The 20,119-nt window shown below is 43.4% G+C and overlaps 1 protein-coding gene across 2 annotated transcripts in view; it reads left to right on the top strand.

The window, feature by feature from the left end:
• Positions 1-20,119, top strand: part of CDH4 (cadherin 4) — a 423,750-nt gene that overhangs the window by 303,889 nt on the left and 99,742 nt on the right. For both annotated transcript variants that reach the window (XM_071447094.1, XM_071447095.1), the window contains one exon: positions 17,991-18,146. In XM_071447094.1, coding sequence (XP_071303195.1) covers positions 17,991-18,146 — 156 coding nt within the window. The remainder of the gene's footprint in view (positions 1-17,990; positions 18,147-20,119) is intronic.

Below are 20,119 nucleotides of genomic sequence, written 5' to 3'. Positions count from 1 at the left end.
AGGAAAAAAGAAATCTGCACTGGGCTTTTCTTTTGTGTTGGCTTTAACTTTATGGTCAGCATCTGTTGCTGATGAGCAGTGGGAGCTCTGAAGTGCTGACCAGCTCTTTTCACAACCCTTTAAATAACCAGAAAGACACAGAAAGTAATAAAAAGAGGAGATGAGAATCCATATTAAAGGCATTAATAACTTGAACAGAAGTCTCTATTTAAATAATATTTTGAAACATACTGTCAAATATTTTTCTATTGTATGGGCTTTGCAGTGCAGCCTTTTCCCCCCATAGACCTGGGGACTGTAGTGTGCCAAGTCACACAAGGGAAGTTCTGCATTCAATAATTTTTTATTAAAATTCTCATAAGATGGTGGTGCTCTTCTGTCATGACTGTCAGTAAAAAAAAACATCAAGACCCTTGTACAAGGAAGGATTTAATTGCTAACATCCTAACATCACAAGTGTTTATTCTCTTGCAAAACTTCCAGAGGATGTGTTTCTTTGTTGGGACTAAATGGAAATAGGACTGAAAATCAGTGATGTTCTCATGAGAGATCGTGGATGTTTATGTACCTCATACCCTTTTTTGAAAATTATACTGTATCTGCAAAAAGATACTGCTTAAAGAATGAGCAATCAGATGTTTCCAAGGCATCTTCTAACTCCTTCCTTGTAAACAGAATTCTTTATTAAGTGAACCATTTTTAACAGCGTTTTCTAGGAAAACAAATTTGAATTGCTCTGTGCTCTGGGTATGTGGCATCTCACAGACCTCACTGGGCAAAGCAGTGTTTTGAAAGAATCTGCTTGTTAAAAGGAGGAGGCTGTGACTTGATAAGTGATAATTGTATATTCTCTGTGCCATGCCAGTATCTCTGTGTGTGCCTGCACACCACGCCTGTCTCTGCACTATCCAGGAGCCTCACGAGAGCCTTACATGGAGCTACACCTTCCTTCATCAAATCCAGCTACCAGTTTCTGAGCAAAACAAACAATTTCCCCCCATGTTTACTGTCATATACTTTCACACATCGTATACACAGAAACCCTTTTCTGCTAATTTAATAATTATGACAGTTCACCCCTTCTTTCCTTCACACTAGAGCAGCAATACATTTTGAGTCACATCAGTAGCATTCCTGCTGACCAAGATTATAGCTCAGCAGGAAAACAAGTCATTCCAAATTGTCTCCTGGCGTAAACATTTTGGATCACTTTTATATTACAGCTGAAAGGGGAAAAATCTTGGGTTTCAGACTCTTTTGTGCTCTTGTCATGGGAAAAATGACAGGGCTTTTATTTCTACAATGAGCATTACTTTTGCTTCTTTTTACTGCTTTAGCAATAACAACTTTTAAAGAAAAAAAAAATAGCTGTGTTTTTAGTCTGCTGTTTTTACACATGTATCTGCAGATTAAAGACTCCCTAGGTACCTATTGACACAATAGACTGTAACAGCTCCTCTGGAGCCGTGTCAAACTGTTATAATCAACCCTGTCAGTGATCCACAGATAATAGGACATTAAGAGGGGCTTGAACCATATCTTTCAATCCCAGCTGGGTATCTGAAGGGATGTGGAGGTTGCAGCTCTTCACCCCGTGCTCCAGTCACACACTTGAAGTGACCACTGAGGTGACACTTGGTTGGGAGCAGCATGAAGGGAAGGATGAACAGCATCTCCCTGGTTGAACATTGTGGTTTGGCATGGCAGCATGGGTGGAAAAAGGGCTCCCAGCAGCTCCTGCTGCTCTCTGTTCCTGTGCTCTCCCACAGGGTGAAGGGTTTGTCTGGAAAGCCTTGGCACTGGGGCCTTTGGTGGACAGTCTTCTGTGTGGTTTTCTACCACAGAGCTATCAACCAGGCCTCTGGTATCTGGGTTTTTGTTGGATGTTTGTACTCTTCTGTCGTTGGTAGCAGTGCTGCTGGAATTGTCATCCATCCATATATATATCTATCTATATATATATATATCTATATAAATCTCCATATATCTCTGTATATGCAGATGCTGGTACTTATTCTGATACACTTTGAGAAAAACAGAATTAGGCAGGATGGAGCATTTAATCCCAAAATCTTCCTTTAATACAGCCCCAAATTTTCTCAAGTACCATGCAGTCAAGAAAGCCACTGCAGCCTCCACTGCCATCCTGACATGGCACAAACAACCTCAAGTGGGATTTATCTGTTTACTTTCTAAGACTGTTGAATGAATAAAAGCTGGAGAAGGGTAGTGCTGGAGTTGACAACAATATGGTGCTGCTGGTCCTTCCAAGCTATTTAAAATGCCATCTCAATTTAGCTTCTTAAATAGAAAAAAATAAACCCCTTCTTTCATCCACTGACTCAACACTTAATTACAGCAGCTCTGGGAAGAACCCAGTGTTATGAAGGTCAGTAAATTTCTGACCCTCCAGTATTCAGGCCTGATTTTCTCCTTTACAAAATTTAAAAGAAGAAATCCCTTTTGTACCTCATAGGCCTTAAGGTTTGTGTGTTTTAATGGATGTCTGGCTGTCACATAAATATATAGCTTTAAAGACAATGAAATGTTCTAGGCAGTAAAAGAGGCTAGTTTAAACAAATTGCTTGTGTCATGATTTCGTATTCATCCCTCAGAGAAGATGATTAGGTCCTGTGAAGACAAAAGGACAAATCATACATTTGTAGCAGGGAATTAAACCCTAACATTTCCAGGGAAAAAGAAGAAAAAACCTCTTCCTTCTTAGAGAAAATAAATTTGAGTGAAAAGTAAAACTAAATTAGTGTATATATCTAAACACACAGAGAATTGCAGAGATTTTTTTTCCTATGTAAGTTAGTGAAGGTCTTCCAGAACTGTCAGTAGAGCTGATACATCTGTCTGTGTGTCTCTGGTACCCTCAGCTGGCCACGCTTGCTGCTGTCAGACTCTCCTTATTTCTGGTAGCTTTGTCTGAATTTTTGACCATTTGAGGTGTTTGACACTTGTCTTGGGCAGAATAATTTCAAAAAGTTCAAGCTGAAACAGTTCTTTCATCTCATGCAATTAGGGTGAGACTCAAATGCATTTTCTCATTTTGGTACTTGCTTGTTTTCGGTTACAGGCTGTTTCAGAGCCCTTTGAAGTCGATGGAAATGTGTCCATTAACTTCAGCAGACTCTAGTTTGTCCCTAATCGATAGTAATTTGATTAAAATAGCTCTGAATGTTCTGGATCCCAGTGGATGTTGCAGTTGTTCTTTGCGTTGCAATAGCCCCCAGCTCTTCTGTGCACTGTCAGTTCTGTTTGCCAGGGTAAGGGAAAGCACAGGGAGATTTGGGAATCTCACATTTCTCTGCTTGCCAAGGGCATCTTTTTCTCCTTGTAGCTACCTGAGTGAATACTCACAGCCTCCCGTGGCTGCTTACCCCAGACCAGTGCATCAGTCTCTTCTCTCAGCTCCTGATTTCTTTTAAACTCAATATTGAAGGGGAAGAGAGGAAAAACAGCCACGGAGTTCTGCATTGAAATTGAAGTTCTGACACAGATGCAAAGTTTTCCGAATCAAAGGGAATTGATGAGCCTTGCACTGGCAGGTGCCCCAGCTTAATCACAGCCTGAATAATCCTGAAATTTAGATGAGAGTCCATCAGTGCTGGCAGATGTAGCCACTGCCCAGTTCTGCCTCCTGTGCTGTGGTGGAGAGCCTGGCACGGAGGTGCTGGAGCAGCACTGCTCAGTGGGGAGGCACATCTGGGGATCCCAGAGGCACAGAGCTGATGGGTGTTCCACGTCACTGTGCACCCTGCTAGGTGATTCAGGTCACAGAGGGGACAGCCCCACACATCACCTCTTAATTAGAGGCAAAATGCCATCCCCCAGTCGTGGCCTTGAACCAAAAGGGATGAGCTAAGAGTGACTGTCAACCTCTGGATAAAGAAATGGGCAAGAGCACAAATGCCTGGGAACAGGGCCATGGAGGAAATGAATAAGATGCCCTTCCAAAGCAACTGCTGCTTTGTCAGGCTTATTAAAAAAGATATAAAAAATAAGCTGTAACTTGTATGCTCAACACAACATTTTAAAAGTTCACATCGTTTTCAACCATACCCTGCTAAGCACAAACTAGGATTCATTTGGAATTTGCTAATTAATACTGGCATAGCATTGTCCCCTGCTGTTGCCCAAGTTCTTGCTTGAGAGAACTTTTTCTTTTTAAAGAAAAAAGAAAGTATTTTATCTTGGAACAGTAAGGTGCCTCTTCAGATGTGAAGTCTGCCAAGATAGAAAAGAAAAGGGGGAGAAAAGGGGGGATTTTCCCTTTGCTTTTACTGTATTACTTTATCATCAGTAGCACAACCAACTCTTTAGTAAGGTGATGACCAGAAATTCCATTGCAAGAAATGCTAGCTCTTTTCTCCATCCACATCTTTAAGTACTAAAAGCTGGGGAAGAGTAAATCATCATTTAAACTCCGGGTATTGCAGCGGGAGAAATGATTTTGCCTCTTTTCTCTCTCTGAGCTAATGGATGTGGAATCTTTCAAAAAGTAAACCAACTCCTCTTAATAAAGCTCTGCATATAGATATTTAGCAGCTAAGCACTAAATCCATGGAATAGGGGGAAAGTGCAGAAGTAGTGGATTAATATAAAAAGGATGCTTTTTCCCCTTCAAAGCCTCCTTAAGTGCTGACTGATGGAATAAACCCTGAAAACTTTCTCTGTGCTAATTGTCATGTTCCTTGGCTTGCATCCCATTTGCTGTCCATCATCCTCTGCAGTTTAAGAAGTTTCACACAAGAGCTTTCTTCTTGTGTTTACAGGCATGCCATGTAGTGTATTCAAACTCAGGGGTAGTTCAGAGGGTCAAGAAATCTCCCTCCTGCTTCTTATTAAAAAGGAAAAAAAAAAAAAGAAAAAGCCCTGAAGATTTAGAATTTGAAGAAACATCATTTCCCCACATACATCCAGCTCCTCAAAGGCACAAGAGCCAACTTTGAGCTTTCCCAGAAATAAACATGAAGAGATATCCCACTCTAATCACCACAGAAATACTGGGTCAGCCTGGCAGCCACTGGAAATGGGTGTAAAGCTGAACTTAGAGAAGCTGTGCTGGTTTACACCAGCTCAGAGAGCAAGGCATGGCTTATAAAGCAGCTGCATGGTTTGGGTGTGTGGCAGAATGTTTTCTTTTAATTTCCTCTGATGCAAAAAAAACCCAAAAACAAACAAACAAACAAAAAAAAAAAGCCAAACAAACAACAAATAAGATACTGTATGAAATAATAATAATCTGTTCCTTTTTACTATCACCTTTGGAGTGTGCACAGGATTGATGGAGGGAGATGACCTGTAATTCCATCCCAATTAAATGCCCAAAGTCAGCAGTTCACAATTCTTTGGCTGGTGGATTATTTTCAACCTCCCTGGCTCCCACAGGACCTATTCCCTGCGTCATTACCAACTTTTTTAAATTGAAAGTATTATGAAGGCAATTTCCTGCTACCAGCAACCAGCAACTTTCACATCACTTTCTCAGGGCCCTGCAGCCTGAGAACAACTGCTACAACTAAATCTATCAGCAACGGGGTATTGGATGGAGTGACCCGAATTACCAAAAATCAAAATGCTCTGAAAATGTGCTATAAGAAATGGGTTCTGCTTACTCACTGCTGATGGTTTTAAAGGTTATTGGGGACCACTGTGTTTCAGGTTCACTCCTGCTGTCATCAGGCTCAAACAAGGCTGTGGGAAGGTGTGTGTGCTGGATGGGATGGAACTGTAAGAGCCAGAGAACATATTTCTGACTCACAACTGAACTATAAAATCTGACACGACAGTGAATGTAGTGAAGAGATCAAAGAGCAGGAGAAAACACTGAGATGTTGTAAGAGCTCAGATTTCATTAGTGCTTCAAAAAAAGAAACTGGAGCAGGGTTTCCCAGGCCTGTTCCTGGAGGGCTGCTCAGGGGAGCAGGCTGGGTGCTGCTCAGCAAAGCCATCTGCAGTGCAACACCTTTTCTGTCAGCTGATGTTAAGGAATAGTCTTTCCCAGGGCTCACATAGAGGCTTTAGCATCCTGTGGCTGCACTACAGGAGCCCATGGCCAGATATGCTATAGATCCACGGCAAGATGTACAGGAAACCCTAGGAATAATTTGATTTAGGTTTCAGATGTTTCGATAGGAACCACAGTTGAACTGGAGATCTGATCCCAATTTCCCAGAGTTGAATATCTTGAAATGTGTCATTGATGCTGTCAAATGCACAGAGGAAGCAACATCTCTTTCAATCTGTTTTACTTGCTGGAGTAGCATGTGTTTGTTGTAGCTGGTGCTTGACTGAGAGTAAAAGTGGCAGAAGCAGCACGATCTGGGGTGGGCAGTACCCTCCTAAATAGTCCCAGTGTGCAGATTTCTGCATTTCCTACATGATTTGGCTGTTCCCAGCTGGTCCTGATCCTCAGTATTGCCAGAAATATCTCTATTACACAGCCTGGAAAACAAACAGCAGGTCAGACGGGTTCTCCATGCTCACAGTCATTCTCTGTTTCATTCCTCTGGCTGCAATTGATGGACCCAGCGGTGTAGAACGAATATTGCTCCCATAATTACCTGCTGCCTGTTAGATCCACAGGTAGCACTGGGTCAGGGGAGCTTTGGTGGCAACCAGAACAGAGCAGGAGGTATGTGATGAGCAGACACTGCCACTTCCTCATGTGGGTCTCCTCACTGGAAGTATTGATGTGGTTATTGGGCATCTCTAGCTAAGAGAATGCAGTTTGTTGTCCCTGCCAGCTGCATTTACAGTATTTTGCTAATCTATTCTTTTTGACACCACAAATAGTGTATTTCCTTGTGCTCCTTTATTGATCGAAGGAAAGATTCGATTTGACAGCAATTTCAGGAAAACCTTCAAGTTGTCCAAGATGCAGGAGAATTATTAACCACCCTAAGCTGACATATGGTAATTTAGCGTTTAATGTTTGCCCTGACACGCTGAGAGTCATCACACCAAGTTACCAGCTGATGCCCACAAGTTTATGAGTATGTAAAGAACAGCTGAAATAATCTTCTGTTTCAATACCCAGCCCTTTATTCACTGGGTGTTAAACTTCCTTTGGCAGGGAGGTGGGGGCTGGATCCCCCCTGCACTACCCACTATAGTTGGCATAAATTAATAGGATTTTACAGCTTTTTGCAGCTGTATTTGTACAACTTCATCTTGAAATAATTTTAATTTCTGTGCCTAGGCTTATAATTTTTTCAAGCGCGTTACACAGTTGGCTGTACATAATTATGTCTTACAGCCATAAGCACTGACAATCTGCTTACCTAAACTATTCTGCTCTAAACTTGTCATTTCACTGATGGTGAATTCATATAATGCATGTAATTCACCAGATCAAAAATTAAATTATCAATTAATAATACTGTAGAAAAAAAAAAAAAAAAAGAAAATTAAACAAGAAATTCCGTATGTTGATCAGAGTATCTGCAGTTAAAAGGGGAGTTAAGAATAGGCAGCCCAGGCCAGTCTAGACTCTAAAATCGTTGATGACTTGAATGCAGTTGTTGTTGTTTGGGGTTTTTGGAGGGTGAGAAGCTTGTATTTGTGATCTTTGAGGACTGTTACTTGCTTTGGAGAGTTAAATCCAGAACCAGAATGTGCCATAAATGGAAGTGAGATATGAAAAGGCTCTGTAATGTGTCAGAAATTACTGCTTTTATTTTTTTTTTTTTTCAAATCTCTGGCACCATGTCCTCAAGCTGGCCTGTCTGCCTCTTGCATTAGAAGTGTGTGGATGGGAAGCACATCAATAAGTCACATGAATAAGTCTAACATGAATTCAAGTCAAAGCAAGCAGGGGTCTCAGATCAAACCCACACAGAAACAGAGTTAACGAAAGAGAAAAACTTGCCAAAAATCCAGCCCTGTGAATTCATTCCAAATGAGCAGAGTTCAGGCAGGTCTGAAATTTCCTGGAAGGCAATCTCCCATCCCTGATGCACGAAGCACATCTGCACAAGCAGTGGGTGTTGGAGTTGAGGACACCCATACCAGAGGGAGAGGTACCCTTGGAATTCAGGGTGTTGGTGCAGGAGCTGCAGCTGCTGGGGCACCCTGAGCGTAGGCAGGGGCTGCAGGAAGGTGATGGGAGGGCACAGGAGAGCTGCCTGGGAGGGTGGGAGCTGGCATGAGCCTGGCAGCGTGTCCTGCATGCAGCTGTGTGCCTGACCGCCAGATGTGTACCTGTGGGCACGGGCTGGATCCAGCTGTGCAGGATGGGTGAGCCAGCCTGATGTTTGCTGTCACCCTACTGGGCATTCCTGGCCACAGAGCTCTTGTTCTGCAAGTTTATTGAAGGGAAAATACAGCTCTGGAGTGTCCAGCACAGCTGCTGTGGAAGGAAACATATGTGTGCATGCATGGGCAGAATTTGGCCATCAGGGAAGAGTTGTCCAGGAGGATTCAATATTTTGTCTGTGTAACAAAAGAGGATGAGTCCTAGGAGCAGTGACTCACGCTGTCTTTGTTCACTGGTCAGTAAATCATAGAAACATATCTCAGGTTGGACAGGATCCTTCAGGATCATCAAACCTAGACCTGCACTGATGTCTTTTAGCATTCCTCCCATGGTGCACAGAGAGAGCTTCACTCCCTGCCTCCTCACATTGGTGTTTCCTTTTACTGACCACTGAAATAACTTCTGTATATGCTGTGCCATGTAACCTACCCTACATAACAAATAGGTTTGCTTTTCCTGTAATTAAACTTTTTACAGAGACTTTGAGAGCTGCAGAGCTTTAAATCCTGCTCTGCAAGCATCCCAAAGTAGTGTCTCAAATACAAGCCTCAGCAGATTTTGTTCTCCAAAATAGACACACTGGAGGGTTTTATTGTTGTTTCCCATTGTTAGCTATTTGCAGGCAGGTCCAAAAGCTTTGTTTTATGCTGAGGGCAGCACTCACAATCATGCCACAGCACCACTTCTCCATGATCAGGGATATCTGTAGGCATCATGCCACTGGGAGTTCAGTGCATGACTCTGGGAAAGCCAAGCTCACTACAAAAGCAAAGGTCACACACACTAAGACCAATTATATCCCTTGAGTCTGGGAAAAACTTCCTTCCTGAGGACACCAGTGTGTGTTTGTTCTCCCCTGAATGCTTGTTCCCTGTGTCCCAGCTCACTGTCCTACCAAGAGGAATGCTGCTTGTGGTAAATTGCTGTGGGTCGAGTGAAGATCATTCTTCACTTGTTCTTCTGCTGTGCAGCTAAATTTTTAAATGCCATGTGCTGGATTTTCAGCTGAAATAAATTAGCGTGCCTCTGTTTGAAGCTACGAGTCTACACTGATTTATATCAGCTGAGGGGCTCAATCATTAGTTACAGTGATCAGGTTACTCCTGTGCAGGTCAATATTTGCTACCCTTATTTATCTTCTGCACTGAGCACTCGAGTTTCCTGCTCAGTTTTACCCAGAAAGGTGCTGGATTCTCTTTTCCAGGCTTGCTTTGTGGCAGACATGATGTAAGGACATAAGGCTTCAGGAGAGATACGCTTCAAAAAGAAATGAGGACAAATTCCCACTGCCATGATTTGTTTTTCTTGACTTTGTCTTCATTTAGGCATAGCCATCACAGGCAGCAGTGGGGTCAGGTGCTGCAGGATGGTGCCCTCTGCACAGAAACAGTGGGTAGCCCTTCTTAAATAGATCATGAGGGATGATCTTCTCTTGCCTGTCACAACTCCTCTGTCAGAGGAGTAAGAACAGCGTGTTTTGAACTCTCAGATGTATTTCCTCTCACTTTTTGTCACAGAGCATCCTCTGCAGCAGAGGAGGGTTTGTGCATCTGGTTCAAATCCCAGCCAGGCATTATCAGCCCCTTGCATCTTGCACAGTAGGAACCAGCCTCAGTTCTTCAGGGCCAAAATTCACCTGATAGCAGCACATCAGCTCCACTGGGATGCCTTCAGTCACTGCAGTGAAGAATCTGCTCTCTTCCAAGAGAGATAAGGGAAAGAGTAGTAAAAATTAGTTTTGTTGCTTCTGCTATCAAGGTTCTGGCAGTGATAAGACGTTGGTCACGTGGAGGTGTTCTGTAATCTTCTTTTCCCATCAGAGCTGCTCTCCTCCCTCTCTCTTGCCTTGCTACAGTCTGAAGCATTTCCACAGTGGAGTTCTCAGGCTGCAAAAGGCCTGAAGAAAGGCACATATTGCTTTAGAAATGACTGTGCCATATCAATTACTGTTAGATGGGGAAGATCCATTAGCATTGGCCAGTTCCTGATATGGGGACCTCGGCTTTTTGACCGTTATAATAGTGAGTGGGAGAGATAAATAATTACTTAATTATTTAATCACAAAGACCATACAACAATTTTCAGTTTACTGAGTTTTTCACTAGTAAAGACAGAGACCTGACATGAGCTTCTGGTAGTCCCAAGTCACCACTCAGAAACTTTGACCAGCTGCAGAGTTACACAGAGCAAATTGCCCCCCTGAGCTCTGCAGACTTCAGTCTTTTTGTGTCAGGATAACTCAAGCTAAAACATAAATTCTTTGCTGTTTCAGCAGGTAGGAAAGTAGAGTTAAGCTGCAGCAAATCCTTGGCCTGGATGCACTGCTGCATACCAGGTACTCTGTGCTTGTAGTGTGTCATCTCATCATGTACAGAATTTGGTTTTCTAGGCAAAAGCATTGTTATTTCACTTTTATCCCAAGCAGAATAATGGTAGTTTTGAATTAGACTGTGAGTCTGACAACTTCAATTTCATCCCGTGCTTATGCATGGGGTCACACACAGTTACTGGCCAGAGTTGCAGGCAGAAATTCTCTCCCACTGCATTACCAGCTCCTTATTGAGCCTGATTGATATGCTGTTCCCCATCTGCTCAGTGTTACATTTTCATCCAGGTAGAGGAGGAAAATCCTGGTAAACAATTCAAAAAAACTTGGAAGCGAAAGGAATGAAAACTATCAGAGCTACCCATGGACATAGGGAAGGTTCCAGAGGAGTGTGTCCATGTGGATGTAATTGGCCTGAAGGGAGCAGCAGGGTTGGAGAGGAGCCCTTGGACAGAGGGAGCCATGTGGAAGCCAAATGACCTGTGAAATGCTGGGAGCTGTCAGCAGCTGAACATTTGGTGCAGCACCTCAGCCAAGCGCTCACAGGGTGCGTGCAGAGGAAGCAAATCCTCCTGGTAAGGAGCAGGAGAGCTGGATGGGAATGGGCTGGATAGGAATGGCTGGATGGGAATGAATGGCTGGGAAAGGCTGGATGGGAATGGGCTGGATGGGAATGGCTGGATGGGAATGGCTGGATGGGAATGGGCTGGATGGGAATGGACGGATGGAAATGGATGGATGGGAAAGGCTGGATGGGAATGGATGGATGGAAATGGGCTGGATAGGAATGGCTGGATGGGAATGAATGACTGGATGGGAATGGCTGGATGGGAATGGCTGGGTGGGAATGGGCTGGATGGGAAAGGCTGGATGGGAATGGCTGGATGGCAATGAACTGGACGGGAATGAGCTGGATGGGAATGGCTGAATGGGAATGGCTGGATGGGAATGGGCTGGATGGCAATGAACTGGCTGGGAATGGCTGGATGGGAATAGCTGGATGGGAATGGCTGGATGGGAATGAATGACTGGATGGGAATGGCTGGATGGGAATGGCTGGGTGGGAATGGGCTCCTCTGCAGGTACCACAGAACAAGCCAGGCGCACAGGAGAGGTTCTTCTCTTTTGGGTTCAAACATATCATAGCTTCGTTTCTTTAATGCAGGCTGCATCATCAGTTACATTAATGGCTTAAATGACAGCTTGAATCACTCTGGAGCACCACTTGGACTCTGTCTTATCATCAAAATAAATAACATTAGAAATCACTTTGCACAGATTTCAGCTGGAGGATTTAACCTGACGTGGGAGAGATCCAGCCATTGGGGCAAAGGGAACGTTTTATAGTTTGGCTTTGGATTTGTATTTTAAAGAAGAAAATTAGGTTCTTAGCAGTGAATCTCAACCATGTGAAAATTTGGTCTCTAGTCTAGGTGTAGTCCTTGGCTCTCTTTCTCTTGGTGGAAAAAGAAAACCACTTCTTCCAGGAAATGTGTTGTATACTTAAGCCTTTAGGAGGATGGATTTCACCCTTGAAAGGCTTTCTTTTCTTCTTTTTATCTGAGGCCAGATAAAAAGTTATTAGAAAATCGTGTGTGAGATGAAACCAGTCCCAGGTGAGGAAAGAAAGAAATCCCCAAGTAAATTGTGCAATTCCATCTCTTCTTTCTTTGCCAGTAGAGGTCTTTCCCTGCTTAAGCTTGTTTGTAAGTGCCACCACCATGGACACTTGGCTCAGTCAATGGTCATTTTGTCCAGGGGTGGATGAACACTTAAGGATAAACCTCTGTTAAACCCAGGGCTGGAGTCAGTGAAAATGCTGGGTTGCAAGGCACAGAAGAGAAGGTTTACTCTGAAGACAGAAGTGTTTTAGAGGATCTTCTGGGTTTTTGGTTTTTTTCATTTCCTTCTAGGACATAGCTTGGGGTCATTGGCTGGTGTGATAAAAGGAGACAGAAGTTAAATGTTACCTTCACCTGGTTGGGTCTCCAAATCTGTCTTAATTTTTCTCTGCTTGACTTTTGCATCTTTTTATTGAAACCATATGTGATTCTTTCAGCAACATGCAGTAATTTGTTTGGAAATACAGGGCTAAAGATGTGTCTCTTTACTGGCTTCTAAAACAACTGTGAAATAAGAGTTAAGAACTTTTATACAAATGAGTCCTAAACATATTGCAAATTCAGTTAAAAATAAATAAGTCCTTAGCAAAGATTTCAATAAACAGTAAGAGTAGTTGAATTAAAATATTTCCACTAAAATTAATGAGCCAATCCTGGAATGCTTAGACTGACTCTTAAGTGTGCTCTTTTAAAGGCTTTGAATATGTTTGCCTGCCTGAATTTCTATGGAGCATTTTGAATGCATGACAGATTATAATCTTCAATTATTTTAATTTGGTTTTCTTAATGGGCAAAATAGCTAAGAGCTTAATAATAAAAGACACTTACTGCTTATCATTTACATTATTTTATGTGTTCATTAATAATTATAATGGCTTTTATAAAACAAAAAAATCGAGTCTAAGTATCCTAAGGTCATGTTAGTGCAAATGTTGCATACTATTCTGTGGGAGATTTGGTAAACTAAGTGTTTTTTGAAGGGCATTTTTTACTCCATATGTTGTAGAGCAAGACAAAGAACTTCAAAGGAAATTTATTTTCTGGTTCATTCTGTGGAAGGAAAATGTAACAGAGGAGAAATGTCCTGCTTTGCTTTCTCCAGATACACTTCCAGGCACAGTGCAGGGATGGGCAGAACCCAGACCACAGACACCTTACGAAATTCTCTAAATAATGTTTATTAGGTACAGGAGTACTGTTGTTACAGTCACATCTTCTCTTCTGTATGCTCACTTGTCCTTGTTCATTCAGCTTTTCCTCACACACCCCATTTCCTGGCCCTCCAGGCATTTTCTTTACTGCTCTCTAAACAGTCTCCACTGGAACACTTCTTTTCCTGGCAATGTGATGCTCCAAAAACTGTATAATTTATGGTCTCCCTGGTGCCCTCCAATCTGCTGACCACGCAGCTTTGTCTGCTCTGTACCACCCCTGCTCCTGGCATGGGAGCATTGCAGGGATCTCTGGTGGTTTCTGTCACTGCCAGGATAAGGGAGGAGGGCTTGGGAATTCAAACCCCTGCAGCAAGAAAGGGCAGTGCTGAGAGCACGAGGGTATGGACCAGCAGAAGAAAAACAGTGATAAAATCTGATACCTTCAAGGAGCTCACTGCTTGAAATTCTGTTCACCAGTGAAGTTTGTGGGAATGGTTTAGCTACCCAGTAAATCCTGACAGAGATGCACAACCCCTAAGATATTATCTGCAAAAGCAGGATGCAATCCTGTGCCACAAACACTGCTTTTCTGTCTAAATGTGACATTGAGGAGAGGCCAGCTTGGAAGGGCTTAGCCCTGTGTTGTGTCAAGAGTTGCAATGTTCATTTTCAAACATTTTCGTTATTAGATCAGAACCTGCAGTAGAAAATCCCCATCTTGTGAAATTGCACCAATTCTCCTGTTTCTGGGGTTGCTTTGCAGGAAGAAGGGCTGGGCCAGACTCTGGGTGTTGTGGTTCTGAGTTGCAAGCATTGCAGTGTTTTGTGTGGTTCCTCAGTGACGCGGGCTCCAGGCACTCCCTGCTGGGCTGCAAGGCCGCCCTGTCCTTGCTGGGACGGCAGCTCCAGAGAGGGGCCAGGCTCTGCTGCTGCTCCCCTCTGGGGCTCTGGTGGCTGATCCCACCGTTTCCAGATGGTCCATTTGTATCTGCCAGAGTTATTGAGGGCTCCTGCGTGGAAAATGCTCCCTGTGTTCATGAGGTAGGATGGGAACAAGGGATTGCATCTTCCGACATAAATTGCCTTTTGATCTGGGACATTTTCCCTCACCAGTGAATCAATCCACTCCAAGCTCCATCCCAGAGGGGCTTTTTAGAGCATAAAAGCTGCTTTGCAAGCAAATTCCTTTTATGACAGTCATCAGCCATCATCATTCATCCTGCTCACATCATCATATGCAGAGTTGTATCATGCCAGGCACTGGAGAAGCTCAAAGCTCCAAGGGTTCTCCGAGTAAAAAATGTATAAATGCAGCTAAGGAAAACCATCCCTCTGCCATCTGTTCTGTAACCCAGAGCCCTGCATACCTCTTGACTGCATTATAAAAGGAGAGATAAATGAAAGGAAAATTCATGTGTATGTTCTCCAGTCAGAAGATTATCATATGGATCTGTTACCATCTTCACACTTCCCAGGCTGAATGAAGGAAAAAGTAACTCCCTTCTGAACCAGTAAATTCCCCCAACCTGTAATTTTTATTCCTGATTTAGTGATCTCCTTGGGAATAGAAAGGGCTTTATTATTATTATTGTTATTATTATTATCATTATCATTATCATTATTATTGTAAACTGCTCCAGGAGCCGTTTCAACAAAAGAAGTAAACCTTGCATTGTGTTCAGATAATGTTCTTAACTTCTCAACAAAATTTAATAAATTGCACCCTGGGAATTAGGCAAATGAAACCTTTGGTCAAAATGTTACAGGATTACTGAAAAAATCCTTTTTTTTAAATTTTTTTAATCTCATTAAGAGGATAAAATTATATGCTCCGATATAAAAAGCATGTGTGTGATAAATATCTCCCTGGTACTAAAATCTACTATGCTTCATTGTCAATGGTCTCTGCAACTTTCTGTGACAAGTGCTACTTCTTACATTATTTTTTTTCTGAACACTTCACACCCTTGTATATTTACTGGAAATGGACTTAAGTATAGGAAGGAGGCAAACCCTTGTGCTATGATTGCAATTAACAGCAAATAACGAGTCTTTGCTGAATATTTGCAGTACATTTCCCCCATCTTTGCTCAATGCAGTGTAATTAGCTCATGGATTTCTCTCAGTATAATTGGCTGTGGGTCTTATGATATATTTCATCTTCTAGATCTGCAATGATTTACATACAGACAGCTTAGACCCTATTAATGCTAATAAAAGTGCTGCAAGGACATCCTATAGCGTGCACTTTATTAAACTGTACATAGCTTTCTTCGAGAGCTTCTGTTTATCTGCATTTCCCAAAAATAAAATATAGTGCCTTTAGCACTGAATATTTAAATCCAGGCTCCTTTTCCCTGTTTCTGTCTCTCTCTATGCATTTCTAATGCTTCTATCACAATGGGATCTGGGTAGTATATGCAACAGGAAATAGAGCAGAAAAATGTCCACTAACAGGCTCTTCCCTTCTGTGATTCGGGTTAAAACTGCTCCCATTTTGGTTCCCTGGAGTGTCTGCTTAGCTCTTTGGCGTTTCTGCTCAAGTACAGCCATAGCTGAGCCAGGCTGGGGCTGGGTAGAAGTGCAAAGTACCTTTGTTGGGTTGTTTAGGGTTTTTTCCATCTTTTTTGAGGGTAAATTCACATTATAGTTTGTTTGGAGCTGTGCAGACACACTTTGATAAAGACACACAGCTGTGTGTCCCACATTACAGTGGTTTTTAATTTGTGAGGTGGGAGCCCCACCCTGGCTCAAAGCTGGAGGTCCAGCAGTGTCTCCCTGTTTCCACTTAGCTTAAGCCTGGCTCCAGCTGTGGATGTAGTGGGTTGGAGCTTGAACTCCCTGGTGTGAGCTGTGCTCTTGCACAGACATTGCCACCAGCTCGATTTCCAGCCCTTCCCTCTGAAGGGACCTTCTGAAAATGGGGACTGTGATCTTCAGCTCTCAAACTGGTGACAGTGCTGTCACTGAAAGCACAGTTGTGCAAGCAGTGCTTGATTTTAGTACACCCTTCCTCACCCACAGATTAGCTAATGAAAGTTGAATTCATGGCTTCTCTACTTGGGTCTTTCTTCCACATACCCACTAGCCCCACATAAATCTGGACAGATCCTCCTGTGCAGCATGAGGGCACTTTCAGCGTCCCCAGGCCCTCTTTGAAGTGACTACAGCAGTGTAAGTCCAGTCAGTTTTCTCAGTGCTAACAGTGTAACAAGCAGTGAATCCTTTGGAGAGAAGACAAATGGAGCTGTGTCTATTCCCTGACCTGCAGCTCCAGCGGCGCAGGTGCCGCGCGGATCAATCCTGGCAGGGCCTGTAATAACTGACATGATTAGCCATTAGCAGGAGCAGACAGCTTGGTGGGGAAGTACAAAGAAAACAGTGTACAAACTTGGTAATGATCTGGACAGAGGGATCAAAGGAGATTCTGGGAGCCAGGGATCTGATATTGCCCTGCACCAACACGTTCAGCGTCTTGTCAGCCTCCTGTGTCAGGAGAGGAAGCAATAGCAGAAGGTCACATATGGGAGGAGTGTGCAGCAGCCCACAGCCCCATCTCAATTCCTTTGCCTGACAAGCAAAGCCTCCTCTTCCCTTGGAAATGACCTTCTCTCCACCAGTCCAGGCTGTTTGGGGGACACAGGATCCCCCTAAGTTCACTCAGGCCCCTCCAAGGGTGCAGCTGCTGTAGCAGAGATGCCAATGTGCATTCAGCTACGAGGGCTCTATTATCTTCCCACTGCCTCGTTGTATTCATAGACCTGTTAGGGAAAAATTTATGCACATCGCTTCTTACAGTGCCAAGACACTTTGTGATGGTGCAGGGGGTGGTAATTTATTTGTACCTTGCACTTTCTTTCGGGAATAGTCATGCTGTTGCAAGAACTTCTTTCAGCATTTGATCAGAAAATTAAATTTGTGTTTAAAGAGATAGTCAGGGTTGCTAGGACAACATATTAACCTCCCTCCTTTTTTTCCTTAGCTCTGTCTCCAAGGTTCATGGAACTCACTGTGCTGTACTTGGTTTATGTTGTTCTCAAGGTGCAGGAGGGAAGGACTTTCAGAAACAGTGTCCAAAACATATTTTTCCTCAACAAATAATCACATGAAATGGTAACATCCCACTGGGCATTCCCAGCCTGGCCTTGTCAAGCCAGCAGGACAAAGAGGAGCAAACAGCCCCGTTCTTTGAGTTTCATGGGAGTATTTTTGTGCACAGTCACCAGGACTGAGAATACAATGGGGGAGCTTGCAGACAGCGTTTTCAGAAATGATTAATAGCTGGGAGACTCTGGGTATGGCTGAAAAATTTGGAGATTTTCAGGAGACTGGGGTTTCAGTAATATGTAAACAGTGGGTTTTGTGCATTTTAGGCTATTCCACATCTCAGTTAAAAAGTCACAATTTCAGTGATTTCTCATTAATTAAAAAGGAGCAAAACAGCTGAAACTTTGTGGAATGTACTTTTCATGGCTTTTCACCAAATCTTTGGTGTTCAGCTCCCTAATCAGGACTGACAGTGGTATTACATCTCTGCAGCCTTCAGATATTTAAAGTTGCTTAAACATCCATGTGGCTTTTGTCCAGAAGTTACAGATTGCTGTCTCTGTTATTTCCTCCAGATCCGCTCCGACAAGGACAAGGAGATCCACATCAGATACAGCATCACTGGAGTGGGAGCTGACCAGCCGCCCATGGAGGTGTTCAACATCGACCCTGTGTCTGGCAGGATGTACGTGACACGCCCGATGGACAGGGAGGAAAGAGCTTCCTACCACGTGAGCATCAAACATCCTGACTGTCAGCTGGGCCCACAAGTCAAAGCAGAATGGCTGGCTTCAAGAAGGGGCACGCTAGATCAGCCAAACCCATGCAAAGTGCTGGGTGGTGGCAGCTGAACGTGAGCCAGATGTGCCCAGGTGGCCAGGAAGGCCAGTGGCACCTGGCCTGTATCAGCAGTGTTGTGGCCAGCAGGACCAGGGCAGTGATTGTCCCCCTGTGCTGGGCACTGGTGAGGCCACTCCTCAAATCTGGGGTCAGTTTTGGGCCCCTCACCACATTGAGCATGTCCAGGGAAGGGTGGTGGAGCCTGGAGAGAGTGAGTTTGATGAGGAGAAGCTGAAGGAGCTGGGGGGGCACAGCCTGGAGAAAAGGAGGCTCAGGGGAGACCTCATCACTCTGTGACTCCCTGGAAGGAGATTGTAACCATGTGGGTTGGTCTCTTCTCCCAAGTAAGAAGTGACAGATCAAGAGGAAATGGCCTCAAATTATGCCAGGAGAGATTAAGGTTGGATATCAGGAAAAATTTCTTCACCAAAAGGGCTGTCCAGCCCTGGCACAGACTGCCCAGGGCAGTGGTGAAATTACCATTCCTGGAGAGATTCAAAAGCTGTGTAGATGTGGCACTTGAGGACATGGTTGAGTGATGGGCTTGGCAGTGCTGGGGGAAAAGTTGGACTTGATCTGAGAGGGCTTTTCCAACCTAAACAATTCTGTGATTATATGAAAGTGGAGATAAACTGATGTCTTTTTCAGACCCAGAGTCATTTGTTTAAAATGGTGCAACTTCACACTGCTTGTTAAATCCATGCAAATTTATGTGTAGACTGAACCACCCAAAACCATGAGAAGCCAGTCACTACATTAGCGTGTCTTGGGAAATTACTAATTTAAGAATCATTACTGCATCTAAACATGCAATAATTGCTATAGTCATTTTTCACTTTAATTCACCAGGAGATGTTCAGGCAGTATGATGGGGGTGTGTCAGATAGGTTTTTAAATACGCAGATAGGCTAATATTAAATATCAGGGAATTAATTAAGATTAATTACGCTCAAAAGTGATGGTGCCTCGTGCTATCCTAGTTCATAAAATGCTCTACCTGCAGAATGCTCACAGTGTAATTGACTGCTGTGTTTTGAAATAAATCCCAGCTCTTATATTGCACAGTGTAATTGCACAGCAGATCCAGTCCCACAAATTGCTAAAAGAATAGGTTGCCCCTTGCATGATAGCCCTGCAACATTTCAAACATTTTCTGCGTCTGCTGGAGTGGTTGTGAAAGGCTGTTTGATGGGCTGCTGTAAGCCTTAGCCCATCTCCTGGCATGGTAATAGCCCTTCCCAGGGAGGCTGTAATGCCAGCAGAGTGCACGGGTCACTTCCAGTGACACCGCGTCCCGAACGGCGCCGTCGGAGATGCACATTCTGTCAGCTTTATCAGGTATCCAGTTAACCATGTTGACACAGCTTCTGGGCTGGGGTGGAAAGATAAAGAAAATAGATTACCTCTTTAGTTGGGTGGAAAAAGAGATTTCCCCTGGGTAAAAGGAGATCTGAAGAAAAATTATTTTATACTCTGTGAACAAGAACAATTATTTTGTTTGTTGTGCCTAGGAAAATATGAAGAGAGGTTGTTTTGGAGAAGAAATATTTGAGATAAAGTGTGTGTCATCTCAGCGTTGTTGATATTGTTTCAGCAGTGCCAGGTTATTATAACAGTCTAGTCAATAATAAAAAAGACTTTTGATGGAGCCGCTGTGATGTCTGCGATCAGACACTCGCAGTCAAAAACATGAGATGAAACAGATTTTGTCCTCCATCCTAAAAAACCCTGTGCCCCTTAAAAATGAACTGAACCTACCAGTTACAGTGAATTCAGCAAATTGAATTCTTGCCTTGTCAAAGGTGATGGGATGAATCTGCCTTGTACATAACACAGGATTTCCAGCCTTTGCTGTTCCTCACAG

The sequence above is a fragment of the Agelaius tricolor genome, unplaced genomic scaffold (assembly GCF_023055355.1).
Source record: "Agelaius tricolor isolate 1412-34295 unplaced genomic scaffold, bAgeTri1.0.p SCAF_23, whole genome shotgun sequence".
Taxonomy (NCBI): domain Eukaryota; kingdom Metazoa; phylum Chordata; class Aves; order Passeriformes; family Icteridae; genus Agelaius; species Agelaius tricolor.
Note: the sequence above shows the minus strand (reverse complement) of the source record. Positions and strands in the feature narration are given on the sequence as shown.